The following is a 22,229-nucleotide window of genomic DNA, read 5'->3' as shown; positions in this document are numbered from 1 at the left end:
TGAAGAAATCGAGACCGGCTGTTTAGCAACGTAATCTGGCGATACGAATGCGGTAGTCAGAAGAGATAAGAAGCTATCGGTATCTGGGAAATTTCATTCCAGTAGCGTTCCTATTAATCCATGGCAAGGAGGAAATGGAGTGTCGTAGTACGTTTGTACGACGGTTTAACGGGATTGGAAGGGATGCAGCTGTTCACTCGGAATAGTAAAATTCCGGACAATGAAAGATCACAAGCAGTGCAACAATAACAGACAGCAGCATAGTAAAATGTGTGTCGCAATGGAGACGATCACAGCTGATAAATGCTCAAAACTGTCTATTCACAGAGACATTCGTAAAGTAATTTCGTATTCACTGGTCTCTACCAATGATGTCCGCCACCGGTAGCTGAGTGGTCAGCGCGACAGAATGTCAATCCTAAGGGTGGTTCGATTCCCTGCTGGCTCGGAGATTTTCTCCGCTTAGGGACTGGGTGTTATGTTGTCCTAATCATCATCATTTTGTCCTCATCGACGCGCAAGTCGCCGAAGTGGCGTCAAATCGAAAGACTTGCACCCGGCGAACGGTCTACCCGACGGGAGGCCCTAGTCACACGACATTTCATTTCATCGACGATCATTTCACTGGTTCACTGTGTCATGTGCTGCAAGGAGCACGTTCAACACAAGGCTGTGCACACTGATGAGCCAAAACATTATGCTTAATAGCTTATTTTTCCGTCTTTGGACGAAATACATCAATGACTCTGCATATCAGGGATCCGACTTTTTTTTTAGCTTGTGGAGGTATGTGACATTACATGTCTACGCACAGGCCATGAAATTTGCTTAAATAACGGGCCGATGATTAGTATACACGGTGATGGTGCCCTATAGCGACCCAGATGCCTTCCACAGGATTTACATAAGGCGAATTTGATCACTGAGACATTAACTTGAGTTCACTATAACGCTCCTCAAACCATTGTAGGACGGTTCTGGCTCTGAGACAGAGACAGTTATACTGCTGAAAGATAACATCGCCGTCGGTGAAGGTATCAGGCATGAAGGGATGCGGGTGGTACGCAGCTGTCAGCGTGCCTTCGATTTCTACCACAGGTTCCATGCAGTCGCGGCATAATGTGTTCCATAGTATAATAATGCCCCCACCAGCTTGCGTTCGTGGTGCCCCGCACGTTTCGAGCCGCCGTTCACCTCGATGATGGTCTTTGTGGAGGCGACCAGCGACCTAGTGTAACAGAAATGTGATTCACCCGAAGAACTGACACGTTTCCACCGATCGACGGTCGAATCTCGATAGTGCCGTTCCCACTGAAATTGTAATTGACGATGTCGTTGGGTCAACACGTGAACACACAGGGGTGGTCAGCTGCAGAGCCCCATGTTCAACAGTGTACGATGAACGGTGTGCTCCGAAACACTTGTGCGTGCACCAACATTGTGCTTTTTCGGCAGAGATACCACAGATCACCATCTATCCTACTTTATAGAATAAACAAGCCTCCGAACCCCACGTTCTGTAACGGGTCGTGGACGTCCAACCATTTAGCGTCTAGGGGTAGTTTCGCTGTCCTTGTACCTCTTTCCGTAGGTGCTGACGGCAGTAGCACGTGAACATTCGACCAGTTTCGCCGTTTTCGAGATGTTCGTCCACAGCCTCTGCGTAATAATAATCTGTCCTTGGTCAAAGTCCGTTATCTCGCTGTATTTCTCCTTTGCAGCTCATATCTTCCCTAGGGTGATCCTCCGCCCCTGTCTGTTCCGCTTACATAATCTTGTTAACGCGTCACGTACCCGCAACGCCACCTGGCGTCATCCAAAGTTGCTGTGGGCAGTGATCATAGAGTTTTGGCTGATCATTTTATATGCTTTTACAACAAGTTCTGTTCTGAAGTGACCATTTCGCGGTCGAAACCGTTTACAGTCCGAAATTACTTTGTAACTGTGTTGATGAACAAACAGTTTTGGAAATACCGATTGAGTTCAGGTCATTGGTTTATTTCGTAAGTCATTACGAAATGTGGGATTGTGTTAATAATAGTACTCGGACTTTCAAATAGGGCAATAGGAAGTAGGATTATGAATAGGGTGACAATGTGTAAAGAAAATTAATGGTTTGTAACTATACTATAGTTAGAGAAAACCGTACTCTGAATTTATATCGAGGTCAAAAGGAACTTTGGCAGCTATAACAATAATGTCGATTAGTGCTATCGTATGATGAAAGACGGCAGTCTTCTACGAAACCGTCTTTAATTGGTCCCTTCTGTATCATCGCTACGGAAAAATAATTATGAATGAAATTTCATTCCAATGACAATTATTGCTGCTACGACAGTGTGCCAAACACGTACGCGACAACTAGCACATCTTAAACGCGCTCCTCACATGTGTTCGCGAGCACCAAGTTTCCATAAGCAGAACTCTTTTTTTTTTTTTTTTTTTTTTTTTTTTTTTGAGTCATCAGTCTTGTCACTGGTATGATGCAGCCCGCCACGAATTCCTCTCCTGTGCCAACGTCTTCACCTCAGAGTAGCAACTGCATCCCCGCCCTCAGTTATCTGCTGGCTGTATTAAAAAATGGTTCAAATGGCTCAGAGCACTATGGGACTTAACATCTGAGGTCATCAGTCCCCTAGAACTTAGAACTACTTAAACCTAACTAACCTAAGGACATCACACACACATCCATGTCCGAGGCAGGATACGAACCTGCGAACGTAGCGGTCGCGCGGTTCCAGACTGAAGCGCCTAGAACCGCTTGGCCACCACGGCCGGCTGGCTGTATTCCAATCTCTGTCTTCCTCTACAGTTATTACCCTCTACACCTCCCTCTACTACATTAGAAGATACCAGCTCCAGTCTCCTCGCCGATTCTGCCCAGAAACTCCTCGTTGCTCATCACTCCACTTAATTTACAACATTGTTCTGTAGCACCACATCACAAATGCTTTGATTCTCTTCTTTTCCGGTTTTCCCACAGTTCATGTATGACTACTATACAATGCTGTGCTCCTAAAGCACACTCTCAGAAATTTCTTCCTCCAATTCAGGCCTATGTTTGATACTAGTAGACTTCTCTTGGCCAGGAATGCCCTTTTTGCCAGTGCTAGTCTGCTTTTCATGGCCTCCTTGCTCCGTTCGTCATGGGTGATTTTGGTGCCTAGGTATCAGAATTCCTTAACTTCATCCACTTCTTGATCGCCAATCCTGATCTTAAGTTTCTTGGTGCTCTTATTTCTGCTACTTCTCATTACTTTCGTTTTACTTCGATTTACTCTCAATCTATATTCTGTACTCATAAAACTGCTCATTCCTTTCAGGAGATCATGTAATTCTTCTTCACTTTCACTTAGGATAGAAATGTCGTCAGCGAATCGTATCATTGATATCCTTTCACCTTGAATTTTAATTCCACTCTTGAATCTTTCTTTTATTTCCATTGCTTCTTCGATGTGTAGATTGAACAGTAGGGGCGATAGACTACATCTCTGTCTTACACCCTTTTTAATCCGAGCGATTCGTTCTTGGTCTTCCACTCTTATTAGTCCCTCTTGGCTCTTGTAACGGCACTCATAAGCATCATTTTTCCGCATGTGCACCTGGCCTGTTGGTTCTGAGAGTTTCCGTGCGTAGATGAGGTAACTGGAGGTTTAATTTTTATTAGCTTTATTTATAAAGTAATCTGCCTTTCAGACCCTCAGGCGATCATCGAGATGTCGTCTTTCAGATGTTTCAAATTTTCTAATGTTGAGCATAAGCGTTATCGTTCAGTATCCTGGTCGAGGTTGGGTAGTACCGATGTCCTAGACATGTGGGAAGCTATGCCTAAACTGGTCTGTGTTTTGAAACAGTTGAATGGCTTTTCTTTAGGATGGGCTGTTTGGTACTTTTGAACTGCTATATGATATCGGAGCTTTTCCAATCGGATACTCTGATTATCTACTTACTAGTCACCCAAAGATAAAATTTACGCTTAGCGACGGACGCCATCGTCAGGTTTCAATCTAAAACGAGAACGGAGAGATGCGATGAGCTATGAGTTCGTCCGAGTCAGTGATAGCAGCGTAGAGGACACAGTTAAGGTGGGAAGATGTGTTCATGGATTTCCACTCTATATTCTAAATATGACGCTATTACATTCGGGAACAGTTATGAACTTGGTTATCATGTTTGTAGCTGTAGTTACATTAAGCTGCTGTTTCTGTTTGTTTTCTCACAACATTATTTTTTCGTCTAACCATTGATAGTGTAGCGGGAGTGAAAATGGCTGATGTAACCAGGTACCTTGCTACAGGTTGCGTTGGTAATGTGAGCCGGGTGGCAGCATCATGAAGCCAAGTGGATGTCCGCTGATGAACCATAGAGATGGAAGAGAAATTTGATGAAACTGTTTTCATTACCTTTTTTTTAAAACTGTGAAAATATTAGCTGTTTGGAAGGAAAAAAAAATAGTTGACTCATATTTGGTACTTCGAAGAAAAGAAAGAAAAACGTGATGAGAATAATATAAGGCTCTATGTAGAATAATGGGCCAAAACATTATGACCTCCAACTTAATACTTAAAACCGTGTTGGTAAACTTCTGGAAAGCAATTCAGCAGTGATTTTACTTGCCATGGATTCGACAAGTACTTAACAGGCTTCCAGAGGATTGTGGCACCAGAAGCCTACGCACAGCTCACAGACTTCTCGCAATTTACGGGCGGTTGGTTTGTAGGCGCGAAGCTGGCGTCCGATAGCTTCCAAGATGGATTTCATCGGATTCAGATAAGCCAGATTTGATGGCGAAGACATGAACGTGAGTTCACTGTCACGCTCCTCAAGCCATTGCAGCACGATTCTGACCTTGAAAAACGGACAGTTATTGGGCTGGAAGGTGCCATTCCCATTGAGGAAGACATCAAGCATCAGGGTGTATAGGTGATCCCTAATAATGTTCACGTAGCCCACAGCTGTCACGGTGCCTTCGATTACTACTGCAGGTCCCATGGAATCTCAGTTGAATGTCCCCCACAACATAATACTGCTCCCACCGGCCTGCGTACGTGGCGAGATGCATGGTTCGAGCAGCCGTTAACCAGGCTGACGACGTATCTGGACACAGCCATTGACGAAGTTTAACAATAAACGGGATTCATCCGATCAGGCGTGACGATTCCATTGATCCACGGTCCAATCTCGATAGTATCACGCCCAGTGTAATCATAATTGACGATGTTGTTGGATCAACATGGGAAAAAAGGGGGGTCCTCTGCTGCGGAACACCTTGTTCAACACTGTGCGCCGAATGGTGAACTCCAAAACACTCGGGCCGGCGCCAGCACTGTGCTCTGTCGTCAGGTCTGCCACAGATCGCGGCCTGTCCTGTTTTAGAGAGCGAGCAAGCCTCCGGTCCCCGTGTTCTGTAATGAGGTATGGGCCCCCAGCTTGTCGCCTACTCGTGGTTTCAGCATTTTTCAACCACTTTCCATAGATGTTCACGACAATAGCACGCGAACAGACGACCAGCTTCGCCCTTTCCGAGATGCTCGCTCCCAGGCACTGGCCCACAACAGCTTGGCTTCTCTCAAAGTCGGTGGATATCCGCATTTTCACCACTTATCGTCGCTAAAATGATTCTTCAATTGTCTCTGCTCCGCTAATATACACTACTGACCATTAAAATTGCTACACCACGAAGATGACGTGCTACAGAGGCGGAATTTAACCTACAGGAAGAAGATGCTGTGATATGCAAATGATTAGCTTTTCAGAGCATTTAGACAAGGCTGGCATCGGTGGCGACACCTACAACGTGCTGACATGAGGAAAGTTTCCAACCGATTTCTCATACACAAACAGCAGTTCCCTGGTGAAACGTTGTTGTGATGCCTCGTGTAAGGAGGAGAAATGCGCACCATCACGTTTCCGACTTTGATAAAGGTCCGACTGTAGCCTATCGCGATTGCGGTTTATCGTATCGCGAAATTGCTGCTCGCGTTGGTCGAGATTCAGTGACTGGTAGCAGAATACGGAATCGGTGGGTTTAGGAGGGTAATACGGAACGCCGTGCTGGATCCCAACGGCAGTCGAGATGACAGGCATGTTATCCGCGTGGCTGTAACGGATCGTGCAGCCACATCTCGATCCCTGAGTCAACAGATGGGGACGTTTGCAAGACAACAACCATCTGCACCAACAGTTCGACTATGTTTGCAGCAGCATGGGCTATCAGCTCGGAGACCATGGCTGCGGTTACCCTTGACACTGCATCACAGACAGGAGCGCCTGCGATGGTGTACTCAACAACGAACCTGGGTGCACGAATGGCAAAACGTCATTTTTTCGGATGAATCCAGATTCTGTTTACAGCATCATGATGGTCGTATCCGTGTTTGGCTACATCGCGGTGAACGCACATTGGAAGCGTGTATTCGTCATCGCCATACTGGCGTATCACCCGGCGTGATGGTGTGGGGTGCCATTTGTTACACGTCTCGGTCACCTCTCGTTCGCATTGACAGCACTTTGAACAGTGGACGCAACATTTCAGATGTGGCTCTGCCCTTCATTCGATCCCTGCGAAATCCTACGCTACAGCAGGATAATGCACGACTACATGTTGTAGGTCCTGTACGGGCCTTTCTGGACACAGAAAATGTTCGACCGCTGCCCTGGCCAGCACATTCTCCAGATCTCTCACCAATTGAAAATGTCTGGTCAATGTTGGCCGAGCAACTGGCTCGTCACAATACGCCAGTCACTACACTTGATGCACTGTGGTATCGTGTTGAAGCAGCATAGGCAGCTGTACCAGTGCACGCCATCCAAGCTCTGTTTGACTGAATGCCCAGGCGTATCAGGGCCGTTATTACGGCCAGAGGTGGTTGTTCTGGGTACTGATTTCTCAGGATCTATGGACCCAAATTGCGTGAAAATGTAATCACATGTCAGTTGTAGTACAATATATTTGTCCAATGAATACCCGTTTATCATCTGCATTTCTTCTTGGTGTGGCAATTTTAATGGCCAGTAGTGTACTTCTCTTACCGCGTCACGTGCCCTCAGCGCCACCATGCAGCATACAACCGCGCGGTGGGCAGTAGTCACTGCTCGTCAGTGCGTTGCCCTCTAAATATTATTTCATTTTTTGTATATATTTTCCGTAGCAAATAAATGTCATAGTTTGCAATGTTTGGACGACACTTTTGCTATTGTTTCATTTCTCACCTGTTTATCGTACAAACCTTGTCAAGAACATCCGTCATGAAGTCTAATTTGACCGTTACGTGACGTCGTATTCCATACCCATGGAGCCCAGTCTGAATCGACCCTAGCTCGCAGGGTGCTGACATGTTCACTGCACACCTGCGTGAAACAGAATTATCAGGTGTGTACAATTGGTGCCATACGCCACATCTAGCCTCGACATTCGCGTATCACAAACGACGTGTCTTCAGACGGGACGACCCTTCCCGTGAGATTTGGTCACTCAGTTTATATATGACCAGCGACCCACCCCAGATTCACACAGGCAGCACTTATAGGAATCCGTGGCCGGACAACTTGTCTGGCCACGCATATCAACGTCGGTACCAAACTCCGTCTTTATAAAGCCACAGTTCATCCGCCCATATTGTATGGATGCTCCACCTGAGGGACAGCGTGTGAATCCAACATCAATTTACTGCAGTTTTCACAAATCACGGCCTTTGGTTCATCCTTGGGACACCCAGGTGGGCGAGGGTCCATAGCTTGCACCAGGAACTCGACATGCCGACTGTCCAGGTACTTATCATCTCCCTCAAACGCAAACTTTTGGACAAAGTGGACGCACTGAGCCTTCGACAGGACACCTGGACTACACGAGGACCTTCGCCCCTGCACACTGGCAGCGCCACGGTTAACTCGAGCCATCGTCGAGGCACCACAATAAAACATTAAATAAGTCAAATGAAGTCAACTCACACCTCACACTGCTTCAACCCACATCCCACACCCCACACCCAGGGTACCATAAACCTTCCGAGCACGCAGCCCTTCTTACGTTTACGTAAAGTTTGATTTACCCATTTACCTGTCACCCAGGAAGTCCAGCCGCCGAGGTGGTTGCACTTCAGTACACAACCACACACGCATGCACACACACACACACACACACACACACACACACACACATACACACAACATTCCTCGTGAGTCAGTTTGTCTATCGGTGAAAACCGTATCAAAATTCCCATAGTAGTTACTGAGATTAGCCTTCATGCAGAGACAGAAAACGCGGCGGGGAACTTTAAATTATACACAAGGTGATTCTTATTAACGTTTAAAAATGTCCGAAGTGACGTAGATCATGCTGAGACGATTAATTTAATATAAGACGCATGGGTCGCAAATGTCGGGAAATACCCCAGAAGTGGACGACAATTGTTGGACACGTGACGTCACCAAATGACGCACCTCGCCGTACGTGCAGCAGTTGAGCGTTTCGGTCTGTCGCGCCTGATCATCCCAAACTATGTCCAGTATTCCCGTCGATGTGGCCCCGGGCTTTAGTGCACGGGCTCGAGGGTTCGAGTATTGCGTCTGGCACGCAGAATTTTTTTCGTTGCGTTAGATAGTTATGTGTTTATATCGACGTAAGATTTGATGTTTTATTTACCAGTCTAGCGATCTCCGCTGGTACACTGCAAAGTACAGTACAGCAAAAACCTACCGTATTGGGTTATAAGTAAATGAGTCTAAGCTCCCGAACTGCGTCGTTACCAGAAAATGAGCCATTTTTTATTTACTAAATAATGTCTGTAAACAAAACCAGAAGGGACAAAAGGAAAGAAACACAAAATAAGAACACGTTCTACTCCGTTACAGCGAGGACTATAATTTTGTAACTTGTACGTTTACAACAGATCACATTTACGAAAGGTGTTCAAAATTTACACCGTTTGCTTGAATGCAAGTATTACATAGCTCAATCATCCTTTCACGCCCAAACCCAACCGCTGCACGTACGGCGAGTACGTCATCTGGTGACGTCACATGTTCAACATTTCTCATCCATTTTTGGGGTATTTCCCGACATTTCCGACCCCAAGTGTCTCATATTAAATTACCTGTCTCACCGTCATCTACGTTGATTCGGGGGTTTCTAACGTTAATAAGAATCACCCTTAGACTGGCTAACGATAATATAAAATGTGACACCTATGATGTTTTAATATGGCCAACTGCTACTGATGAATGAGTAGTTTCCACCTTTCCTTAATTAAAAGTAACGGTAGAATGAGCAGACCATATTAAATACAAAAATAAAATTAATCTTTGCCTCTACAACAAGTCTAAGAGCAATGACTGTAGCGGCTATTCTTCTATTTAAATGAAACACTTAAAATATCAATGTTTTCATTCAGCTTTTATGGAATTATTATAGGCAGTATCAGATAGGTTCATAGTCTGTATGAATTCCAGCGTTTAATAATAATGCGCGACCTCCTGATTGTGAAATGGTATGCCGGCCGGTGTGGCCGAGCGGTTCTAGGCGCTTCAGTCTGGAACCGCGCGACCGTTACGGTCGCAGGTTCGAATCCTGCCTCGGGCATGGATGTGTGTGACGTCCTTAGGTTAGTTAGGTTTAAGTAGTTCTAAGTTCTAGGGGACTGATGACCTCAGAAATTAAGTCCCATAGTCCTCAGAGCCATTTTTATGAAATGGTATTCTATACACGAAAATATCATTTACTGTAATTTTCAGACTTCAGGTGCAATTTTTAAAATCATAGTGAATGAACTGGAGCCAGACGACACTCAACATTATCGCATGTAACGAATCGATTCCGTTTCAGAGAGAGCCACATTTAATGATACCTGATTATTTCTCTCATTAGTTTTTTTGCAAGGTAATTTTGAATAAGTTTTCGACATAGTTGATCTTAAAATGGGCTATTAGGCCTACTCAGTTAGAACATTACATATAACTCACTTTTAATCTAGGCGACATACTACGTTACATTAAGATACGACGCTATATCTACCAAAAAGACAAGGATATAGTCTCATTATTGCGAGTTACATAATCGTTGTTCTTAGACCTCTCTGAATCTTATATTGTCTCTGCTTTTACTTTTCGTCGTAGCACGACGACGGTATGAAACTATAAGTTGTTATTTTATATGGGTCTTTCAATAAAACAATTAAAAAGTAAGGCTGTAATTTGTTGTTACAGAGTGACTCTTGTGTACTGTGCCACTGACAGGTACGCAGACATCGTGCAGTGCCACTGACAAGCACGTACCCTGGTGGCGCCAGAGGGATGCCCTGGTCCTCGCGGCCTGCCTTACCACCCTGGCGATAGTCATTCTCATCGTCATCATCACGCTCACCACTGCCCAGGCATCTGACGCCGCTAGCCAGCACAACCACACAGAAAATTCAACGGAGGTATCTGTCGGTAAGTGTGTGTACGATGTGTGTGAGTTGGGTAGCGACACTATTTTGCATGCTAAAACTTTCATCGCAAGTTCTCAGCGTAGTGTTCGTTCCGTCGAGAATGTTGAAGACTGAAGCACAGTGGGAAATACACTGAAGCGCCAAAGAAACAGGTATAGGCGTGAGTATTCAAATACAGAGGTACGCAAACAGGCAGAATACGGCGCTGCCATCGGCAACGCCTATATAAAACAAGTGTCTGGTGCAGTTGTTAGATACGTTACTGCTGCTACAATGGCAGGTTATCAAGATATAAGTGAGCATGAACGTGGTGTTATAGTTGGCACACAAGCGATGAGACACAGCAAATGGTTCAAATGGCTCTGAGCACTATGGGACTTAACTACTGTGGTCATCAGTCCCCTAGAACTTAGAACTACTTAAACCTAACTAACCTAAGGACATCACACACATCCATGCCCGAGGCAGGATTCGAACCTACGACCGTAGCAGTCGCGCGGTTCCGGACTGCGCGCCTAGAACCGCTACACCACCGCGGCCGGCGAGACACAGCATCTCCGAGGTAGCGATGAAGTGGGGATTTTCCCGTACGACCATTTTACGAGTGTACCGTGAATATCAGGAATGCGGTAAGACATCAAATCTCCGACATCACGACGCCCGCAACAAAATCCTGCAAGAGCGGGACCAACGACGACTGAAGAGAATCGTTCAACGTGACAGAAGTGCAACACTTCCGCAAACTGCTGCAGATTTCAATGCCGGACCATCAACAAGTGTCAGCGTGCGAAACATTCAACGAAACATTATCAATATGGGCTTTCGGAGCAGAAGGCCCACTCTTGTACCCTTGATGACTGCACGACACGAAGCTTTACGCCTCCCTTGGGACCGTCAACACCACTGAACTGTTGATAACGTGAAACATGTTGGCTGGTTAGACGAGTCTCATTTCAAATTATATCGATCGGTTGGACATGTACGGGTATGGAGACAACCTCACGAATCCATGGACGCATGTCAACAGGGGACTGTTCAAGCTGGTGGAGGCTCTGTAATTGTGTGCAGTTGAAGTGATATGGGACCCTTGATACGTCTAGATACGAGTCTGACAGGTGACAAATACGTAAGCATCCTGTCTGCTCATCTCCGTCCATTCATGTGCGTTGTGCGTTCCGGTGGACTTGTGCGATTTCAGCAGGACAATGCGACTCCCACACGCCCGTAATTGCTACAGAGTGGACCCAGGAACACTCTTCTGAGTTTGAACACTTCCGCTGGCCACCAAACTCGCCAGATTTGAACATTACAGCGTATATCTGGGATGCGTTGCAACGTGCTGTTCAGAAGTGATATCCACCCCATTGTACTCTTACGGATTTGTGGGCAGTCCTGCAGGATTCATGGTATCAATTGAAAATGGTTCAAATGGCTCTGAGCACTATGCGACTTCACTTCTGAGGTCATCAGTCGCCTAGAACGTAGAACTAATTAAACCTAACTAACCTAAGGACATCACACACATCCATGCCCGAGGCAGGATTCGAACCTGCAACCATGGCGATCGCTCGGTCCCAGACTGAAGCGCCTAGAACCGCACGGCCACACCGGCCGGCGGTATCAATTCCCTCCAGCACTACTTCAGGCATTAGTCGAGTCCATGCCACGTCTGTTGCGGCACTTCTGCGTGCTCGCGGGGGCCCTACACGATATTAGGCAGGTGTACCAGTTTCTTTGGTTCTTCAGTGTACATAAGTAGTGCTGTAAATCAGGTAGTTCAGGAGCCATAGAGTAGGTTAAAAATCCCGAAATGATGTGCTTGTATTTTCATTCCTTGTCAGCGGCTGTGTAAGTGTGAGTGAAAGAGAGAGAGAGAGAGAGAGAGAGAGAGCCGGCCGGAGTGGCCGTGCGGTTCTAGGCGCTACAGTCTGGAACCGCGAGACCGCTACGGTCGCAGGTTCGAATCCTGCCTCGGGCATGGATGTATGTGATGTCCTTAGGTTAGTTAGGTTTAAGTAGTTCTAAGTTCTAGGGGACTGATGACCTCAGTAGTTGAGTCCCATAGTGCTCAGAGCCATTTGAACCATTTTTTTGAGAGAGAGAGACTAAAAACTAAGTCATCCACTATTATAGCTGCAAGCTGGACTCGTAGGAACAGGTTGTTTCGAAAATATAATTTCAGAAGATCATATCTTCTCCACGAATGGAGACAGCAATTCGGAGAAAATTTTTAACATATGCAAAGGACTACAAAGTTTTCCGTTCCAAAGAAACCATCCGGTATTACAAAGGTATATCTTTTAGATCTATTCGCGTACTACCTTGCATTACTTTTTACAATTACTTTTCGTTTGTTGGCGAAAGAAGATACAGCTATCTGTATTATTTACTTAAAAAATTTTTCGTCCTGATTCCAATGAATACAAAATTACAAATTTCTGATTACCTGTCTCGGTTGATTAACAACCAATTTCAGATCATACTTACTAAAGAATCAGTATCTATGATCAATGGTCATCACACACATACACATACACGGTCGCGCGGTGTAGCCGCGCGATCTAGGGCGCCTTGCTACGGTTCGCGCGGCTGCCCCCGTCGGCGGTTCGAGTCCTCCCTAGGGCATGGGTGTGTGTGTTGTCCTTAGCGTAATTTAGTTTAAGTTAGCTTAAATATTGTGTAAGCCTAGGGACCGATGACCTCAGCAGTTTGGGCCCATAGAAACTTACCACCACCCACGCTCCCACCCACCCACTCACACTCACACACACTAACATGTAAGTGTAACTCACTTCGTGCTTACTAAGGAACTTGAAACTAAGTACAATGTTTGTCATATCAACATTGACTTGTTGCGCTTGGTTACGATGAAAGATTCAAATGGCTCTGAGCACTATGGGACTCAACTTCTGAGGTCATTAGTCCCCTAGCACTTAGAACTAGTTAAACCTAACTAACCTAAGGACATCACACACATCCATGCCCGAGGCAGGATTCGAACCTGCGACCGTAGCGGTCTCGCGGTTCCAGACTACAGCGCCTAGAACCGCACGGCCACTTCGGCCGGCTACGATGAAAGGCTAATGATGTTTACGGTATTCGACGTCCCACATATTGTCCGCTATCCAACCACAATATTGGCTACTAAAGGCTACAAGTGACGGGACTGGAAGTATCCAGTGGTGAGTACAGGATGAGGGCTACGGAGCATAGGAGAGTTGCTTAGACGACGAGAAACTCACAACAGTGCTACAGTACTAGTGGTGTTCGTACGACGCAGAGCAACGGCAACCATAAACAAAGCAAACATTGCATCTACAACAACAGTGTTACCGAAGTTGACGTTTCGTGAGAAAGGAACCCAAGAAATTTCGCAAAGTGAGAGGGAAGTGGCAGATGAAATATTAAGGTTTTTGCAAAATGGGTCAGTGGAATGTGTGGTGTCCTACACGCTTGGCTGTGCGGGCAACGTACATGAGGAATACAATGATGACGATAAGTGTTTAACAAGTGGAAGTGTTACTGAAAATGGTGTCAAGGCTTGTCGTTCATCATTCTTGTCGGGCAGAGTCACATATCCCGTTGTCAGTGAAACGTAGTAAAGGACAATCGTTGTCCAAGGAGCGGGTACTGAGCATAATTTACGTACATGGAAGATCATCCGCAACATAATAAAAAATTAATTATGAACAGATTTCGAGTGAGTCCGCAGCAACATGACCAGGCAGTGCGTAAGAAAAACGCACTTGTTACAAAAGCTGGTGTTTGCGCGTTTCAAGGATGCTCCATACAATTTTCAAGATGTGCGTGATAGTGACGTACTGCGTAATGTACATCAAATTACTTGTGACATAGATTACAGTGATTTCAAAGGAAGCAGTGCACAGTTGCATAACTTCAGTGCTACGGGATTGGGAGACATAAGGTAACGAAATTTCAAACAAAGCGTCAGCTTGACGATGCGCAGTGAACTGCGTAATCGGCCCGAAAATTTGTAGATGAGATAAGCAAATATATCCCATCGATCAGTAGGGAGTTTGTTTCAACTCTGACCAATCGGGATTTGAAGAGGAAATGCATATGAAAGAAACACTGAAAATTAGAAATACCACGAGAATTGTATCAAGATAAAGTAACATCAATGCCTTAACGCATTCGTAAAAAATTGTTATACCGACTGGCTGAAAAGTTGTTTAGTCTGCTGCAAAAAGTTGGAGGCGCTTTGTCCCCTATACTTCTCTCTCGTGTGTGTAATCTTGCAAGGGCAGTGGGTTATATTTACAACACAGCATGAAGAGTGGAAAAATTGGCGTGAGAGAAGTACAACTATGGTATGAGCACTGCTTTTGGCCAATAGCTGGTCAAAATAACTTGCTGTTGCTTTATTCCTGATCTGTATATAAAGATTGTACCCCTTTAGAGCAAATTATCCCTCCTAAAAAGCGTGCGACATTGCAGTTGACACCAGCTGGAACCACTCGACAAATTCACCTCTGGATTTTTTTTTCGTGCGTACCAAACATAATATAGCACTATCTGGAGCTGTTTCACGACAAGCTCAACGACAAACTGTTTCGCATTCGGTTGCATGCCATCACATTCCACAAGTTCTCATCACCCCGTTACACAAAAACGATGCATTCTTTAAGAGTGGATAACTAGCTGAACGTCCCGCGCCGTTTATAACTTCTAAGGAGTTCGACTTCGATCTTGATGGTGCGAACCTTTGTGATCACTGTGGCGCGCCATTGTTCATTCCAACGTTGTTTTGAACAGTTCTTGAATGTGGACAATGTCGATTTTGTGAAGTGTAATACACACATCCACAGAAGGTTGATCTCTGCACCTTCCGGACACTCGCTTTCTGCCGCCCTTCTGATTCACGTGGTGAATCTTACCAGCTACTATTTTTCTGCCATAATTGTTCATTGGTACTGGCCAGCAGAAAAATGCTCCTATCGTAGCACAAAAATGGCGTATATGCTCGTGTTTAAAAGATTCAGCTGAAAAGTGGGTAGCCCGCATCTCGTGGTCGTGCGGTAGCGTTCTCGCTTCCCACGCCCGGGTTCCCGGGTTCGATTCCCGGCGGGGCCAGGGATTTTCTCTGCCTCGTGATGGCTGGGTGTTGTGTGATGTCCTTAGGTTAGTTAGGTTTAAGTAGTTCTAAGTTCTAGGGGACTGATGACCTAAGATGTTAAGTCGCATAGTGCTCAGAGCCATTTGAACCATTTTGAAAAGTGGGGTATCAGCTGCCTCATTCTACCGTTCTCAGCACCTTTAAAAATCTTTCCAAAATTTTGGCATGTTAACATATTCAAACTCTTTTTGACAAGCAAGTCACCTCTCACTCCCAAAAGATCCCCTAACTGTAACTCTCACCCACTAGTCCTTCGCTTTACCTGCGCATTCTCACTCACTCATTCAACCCAACTCATTGTCATTATTTTTTTGTCTTTCTAACTGTCACTGTCTCCTGCCTCACAGCCACAGTATCCTGTCCTGCCATTTCTGTCTCCTCTTCCTGTCCCTGTTTCCCTCTTACTCTATCTCTTAGTTCTACTATCTCATTCATGTCTTCCCACTGCTGCTGTCTGTTCTCACTGTCTCTCTCTCTCTCTTTCCCTTTCTCTCTCTCTACTTCGTTGTCATTGCCATAGACTCTGTCTCTAATTATCACTGGCTCTCACTCATTTCCAATTCCTCCGTCTCTTACTTTTCCTCTCCCATTGGCACTGTCCCCTTAACTCTTTTCCTAGCACTGTTATGTCACTATCAACTACGTACCATTGCCAATGTATGCCTTCCTTTCTCTCCATTGCTACTGTCTCCTTCGCTCTTTCTATACCACGACCACTGTCTAGTATCTACCAGTATTAAGTACTTTTCTATCTCTTTCCTACTGCCGCTGTCTCCACCTTCCTCAGCTAAAAAAGTGCGAATATGTTCACATGCCAAAATTTTTTGGAGAATTTTTATATGTCCTGAGGAAAGTAGTATGAGGCAGCTGGTACCCACTTTTCAACTAAAATAAACAGGAGTATATTAGCCTCCGGCAGGAGCATTTTTCCACTGGTTCCCTTCTTTCCCCTGCCATAGCAGGGTATGTACTCACGTAAAAAGAACTTCATATGTCAAAAGAATTTTGATAGTTTACTTACGTGAAATTGAAATAACGCAATGCCAATTTAACGCCTCAGACCGGCTTTGAGTGCACAAAAATTTTACATGTGACTCAGTACTAAAACATGAAGTTTACAGAACTGTTCTGTTAATAGCAGAGACACTTTACCGCATATTTCTCCGCGCTACGTCACTTTATAAGCTACGTTTTCAATTCATACCAGATTTTACGTGTGTATTTTACATGTACACCTAGGGTAACTTTGAATCTCTGTATCTCGAAAACAGATAAAGTTATCAAGAAATTTTCAAGGTTATTCGAAATCTGGGTCTTAGCAAAATATCGTAAAAATTACAACCATTTGCTGTCCACAGCTTTGTTGGAATCTACGGCTCGGTTTTGGTACTCAAAAACCGTGGTTTTAGGATATTTCTCGATAACTGGAAGATGACGCTTCTAGATAAATGCCTAGAGAATATACCGTTGAAATTTGAGCAATTTGATGCGGTTATTTACTGTTTAGATTTCGCCTCACATCGTATTTTACTTTCATATTTTCCGTTTACATGTAAGGTAACTCTGAAACTCTATATCGGAAATGGATTTCAGTAACATTTTAATGGTTGTTTGGGATCAGAATCTTAAGAATATATCTTAAGAATTTCAGGTATTTACTGCGCATAGCTGTCTTGGAATTCGCGGTTCGGTGTCGGTACGAAGAAATGGTAAAAAGAAAAGCACTTTTGAGGTTTTCGAAGGAGCAGCCCACAACTTATGGTGCCTCCGTAAGCTCTTTGAGGCCTATTCCAAACCACATCAAATGCAAAAAGTACCAACAGATTTTCTCCACTTGCCTAATGAGAAGAACTGTGTAATACTCATACTTCTACCCTGTACTCTAGGATAGTGATAGTAACGCGGACCTTCTGTTGGGTATACAAATGGTCCCTAGCTCAGGGGCTATCCAAAACACTTGACCTACCATCACCAATATTACCCGAGGAGTCCCGGAAGAATCGCGTTTTCATGCCCTGCGTTTTGGAACATTAGTGTTATTCTACGTCCCGTCGACAACGATGTCATTAGAGACGGAGCGCAAGCTCGGGTTAGGGAAGGATGGGGAAGGAAATCGGCCGTGCCCTTTCAAAGGAACCATCCCGGCATTTGCCTGAAACGATTTAGGGAAATCACGGAAAACCTAAATCAGGATGGCTGGAGACGGGATTGAACCGTCGTCCTCCCGAATGCGAGTCCAATGTGCTAGTCACTGCGCCACCTCGCTCGGTAACATATTTGGTAGCGCATCCTGTTGCACACGTATCGACCTTTTAGTACCCATGATCTGAAGATGGTTGTTAATCAACCGAAATCGGCAATTAGCAAAGTGCAGTTTTATGTTTTATTGCCATCAAGACTACTGAGATTCTTATGGGGGTTTTCCGGTCTAGGAGCCATATTTTCTGCTCATGTTCAACATTTCTTTCTGCAAATTTTTTTCATACAAATCTTTATTAGTAAACAGAAGCGCATGTATCATACTATTCAAATAATTTTTGGCGGGAATTGAGCATATGCAGTGTGGTGTCACCGCCAGACACCACACTTGCTAGGTGGTAGCTTTAAATCGGCCGCGGTCCATTAGTACATGTCGGACCCGCGTGTCGCCACTTTCAGTGATAGCAGACCGAGCGCCACCACACGGCAGGTCTAGAGAGACTGACTAGCACTCGCCCCAGTTGTACGGACGACATAGCTAGCGATGCACACTGACGAAGCCTCGCTCATTTGCAGAGCAGATAGTTAGAATAGCCTTCAGCTAAGTCAATGGCTACGACCTAGCAAGGCGCCATTAGCCTTACACAGCTTGTATCTAAAGAGTCTCACTTGTCTCGTCAAGAGCGATGTACCACAAGGATGGATTAAAGTTAAGTATTCCAGCAGCTACGTACTTTTCTTTATAGCATTCATTACGTATCCTGTTACAGACCTATCTCTTGCCTGCGTGAGCTAAACGCGTGCCTTTCGGCTACTTCCGTGGCGTGGCTGTCTTGCTACGCCACAACATGCAGCACAAACTGGCTGCCGAAATACCTCTGCGCGGACTGCACAACTAAATGGTTCGCACGATTGAGGGTGAAGTGTAGGCCTGAAATCAAAATTAAACATGTGTACATTATCAGAATTAAATACGCTATGGCGTGAACCTCGAAAATCAAATTTCCTGAAGTGCATTTCAAAATGGTGGCCACGTGAAAGTCCTGGAACTGAAACTGGACCTATTTCGTTGCCTTTCAATGCAAAGAAATAATACACATTATGAAAAATGAATGTTTTATTTTTTAGATTCATGCCAAAAAACAAGCGTCTTTTTTATTAAATACAACACGGCAACCCCTTTTACCACGTACTTTTTTTAATCCTGCGAACCAGTTTTTTCTTCTTTATTTTTTTTGTTAAGATGTAATCTCCAGCAATTTACATTAAAAGTTTTGAGTTCGTTTTATGTGCATATAACATTAAAATTTTTCAGATTGCCATTCGTTTGGTATTCCTGGGCCATACAGTAACCGTAGCACTTTTTCGAAGGTCTCATTTTCTAAAGTGCAATCTCCCTGGTCGCAATTCTAGGCTCGAGGCTACTCTTGAACGAGAGCCAGTCCGAACGATTGAGGCTTTTCTCGCCCTTTTTCGTGGCGAATGAGCAAGCCTTAGCGCCGGTGACGACTCCCACGACTTTCATGTTTTGCAGTACACCCTTAAATCTGTCGTGAAAATGACGCAAGGCCTATTTTTGGCAATTTGGACAACTTTTAAGCTCAGGAATATATGTTGTGGAGCATAAGTCCACATTAATGAAGTCAGCGCTTCATTTTTGTTCGACGTATAGTCTCCAAGACATCTCTCCATCAGATTTTCGGCTGTTTGTAGACGTCAGCAGCAGTGTGAATAACTGCACTCCTCAGAGGAGGCTCATGATTAAAAGTGTCCAGTGCCCCGTTCATCTCAGCTTGCTTCAATTTACACCAACTTTCAGTATAGTAATCGTACTGTGGATTGTCATTCGTTGATGAAGTGTAGCCATGACCGCTTTTTTCCGTTACCTGAAGTCGAAAACATATTCTTGTTGGGCAAGTACAACACCTGTGTCGATATGTTCTTCGATCTAGAATTTTACAGTAGCTTTATAGAGAAAGAGATATGAGATATACTGTGAAGCGGTAGTGAGAATGCCCAACTACTTAAACAGATGTCTAAAAGATGATCGTGGGTGAACACCACATATTATTCTTACAGCACGCTTTTGCGCTATGAAGACTTTTTTCCTTAAAATAAGTTACCCCAGAACATTATTTCATATGACATTATCCAATGAAAATATGCAAAATTTGCCATCTTACTAATTTGTCTCTTCCCAAGATTTGCAATTCTTCTAAGTGCAAATGTGGCTGAACTAAGTTGTTTTAGGAATTCCAGAAATGTTTTTTCCAATTTAAATTCTCATCAATATGAACCCCTAAGAATATCGAAGTTCCGACCTGATTTATTATCTCACCACGTGTTACACTTGTCATTGGTGTAGTACCTCTAGATGTGCAGAACTGAATATGATGCATATTTTTAAAGTTGAGGCTGAGATCATCTGCAGAAAACCACCCAATGATACTTTTAAGAACTTTGTTTAACATTTCTTCTGTTTCTGTACATACGCTTTGATTTATTGCAATATTAGTGCATTCTGCAAAAAGAACTAATTCTGCTTGATGTATTCTAGACGGATTATCTTTTACATACATGAGGAACAACAGAGGATCCAAGATTGAACCTTGTAACACTTCCTTGGGGAACGCCGGATATTACTCCTGTTTTACTCGATGACTTTCCATCTATTACTACGAACTGTGACCCTTCTAACAGGAAATCACGAATCCAGTCGCAGAACTGAGGCGATATTCCATAGGCACGCAGTTTGGTTAGAGGACGCTTGTGAGGAACGGTGTCGAAAGCCTTCTGGAAGTGTAAAAACATGGAATCAGTTTGACATCCCCTGTCGATAGCATTCATTACTTCATGAGTATAAAGAGCTAGTTGTGTTTCGCAAGAACGATATTTTCTGAATTCGTGCTGACTATGTGTCAATAAATCGTTTTCTTCGAGGTACTTCATAAGTTCGAGTACAGTATATGTTCCAAAACCCTACTGCAAATCGACGTTAGTGATACGGGCCTGTAATTCAACGAATTACTCCTACTTCCCTTTTTGGGTATTGATGTGACTTGAGCAATTTTCCAGTCTTTAAGTATGGATCTTTCTGTGAGCGAATGGTTGTATATAATTGTTAAATATGGAGCTATTGTATCAGCATACTCTAGAGAGCAACCTGACTGGTATACAATCTGGACCAGAAGTCTTGCCTTTATTACGTGATTTAAGCTGCTTTGCGACGCCGAGGATATCTACTTCTGTCTTTCTCATCTTGGCAGTTGTTCTTGATTGGAATTCAGGAATATTTACTTCGTCTTCTTTGGTGAAGGAGTTTAGGAAAATCGTGTTTAATAACTCTGCTTTAGTGCCACTGTCATCAGTGACTTCACCATTCTTATCGCGCAGTGAAGGTATTGATTGCGTCTTGCCACTGGTGTGCTTTATGTATGACCAGAATCTCTTTGGGTTTTCTGCCAGATTTTGAGACAGAGTTTCGTTATGGAAATTATTAAAAGCATCACGCATTGAAGTACGTGGTAGATTTCGAACTTCCGTAAAACGTTGCCAATCTTGGGGATTTTGCGTTCTTTTAAATTTGGCATGCTTTTTTAGTTGCTTCTGCAAAACGATCTGACCCGTTTTGTGTACCATGGGGATCAGTACCATCACTTATTAATTTATGTGGTATGTATGTCTGGATTGCTGTCGATACTATCTCTTTGAAATCATTCCACAACTTTTCTACGCTTACATGATCAGATCGGAAGGAGTGAAGAATGTCTCTTAAGACGATGTTAAGAGCATTTTTATAAGCTTTTTTAAACAGATATACTTGGCGTTTCTTTTTGATGCTTGTAGGCGTTACGGCATTCAGCCTAAAAGAAACTGCCTTGTGCTCGCTAATCCCTGTATTCGTCACGATACTCACTATTTGTCCAGGATTATTTGTTGTTAAGAGGTCAAGCAAGCTTTCGCAACATTTACGCTTCGAGTGGGCTGATGAACTAACTGTTCAAAATAAGATTCTAAGAAAGCATTCAGAACAATTTCGGACGACGTTTTATGCCTACCGTCGGCTTTAAACTTATAATTTTTCTAGCATATCGAGGGTAGATTGAAGTCACCACCGACTCTAACTGTGTGAGTGGGATACCTATTTGAAATGAGACTCAAGTTTTCATTGAACTGTTCAGCAACTGTATCTCGGGGGGGGGGGGGGGGGGGAGTCGGTAAAGCGATCCAATTAATTATTTAGTCCGATTGTCAAGTATAACCTCTACCCATACGATTTCGCAGGAACTATCTGGGTGATTTTTTTATGATTTTAGATGCAAGATTTACAGAAAAATATGTGCCCATTCCCAAAACATACTTTGTACACTTGGCTTCATTGTATGGACTAAAATAACTAATGACGAAATATTCCCTATTGTAATAAATAGTAAAATGACCATTCAATAATTACCAAGCAAAATAAC

The 22,229-nt window shown here is 44.1% G+C and overlaps 1 protein-coding gene across 2 annotated transcripts in view; it reads left to right on the top strand.

The window, feature by feature from the left end:
• The window catches only part of LOC124795416 (peptidoglycan recognition protein 1-like), a 144,279-nt gene that overhangs the window by 89,292 nt on the left and 32,758 nt on the right, over positions 1–22,229 (top strand). For both annotated transcript variants that reach the window (XM_047259439.1, XM_047259440.1), the window contains exon 2: positions 10,234–10,428. In XM_047259439.1, coding sequence (XP_047115395.1) covers positions 10,234–10,428 — 195 coding nt within the window. The remainder of the gene's footprint in view (positions 1–10,233; positions 10,429–22,229) is intronic.

The sequence above is a fragment of the Schistocerca piceifrons genome, chromosome 4 (genome assembly GCF_021461385.2).
Source record: "Schistocerca piceifrons isolate TAMUIC-IGC-003096 chromosome 4, iqSchPice1.1, whole genome shotgun sequence".
In the NCBI taxonomy this organism is placed as follows: Eukaryota; Metazoa; Arthropoda; class Insecta; order Orthoptera; family Acrididae; genus Schistocerca; species Schistocerca piceifrons.
This window is presented reverse-complemented; position numbering and strand designations above follow the sequence as displayed.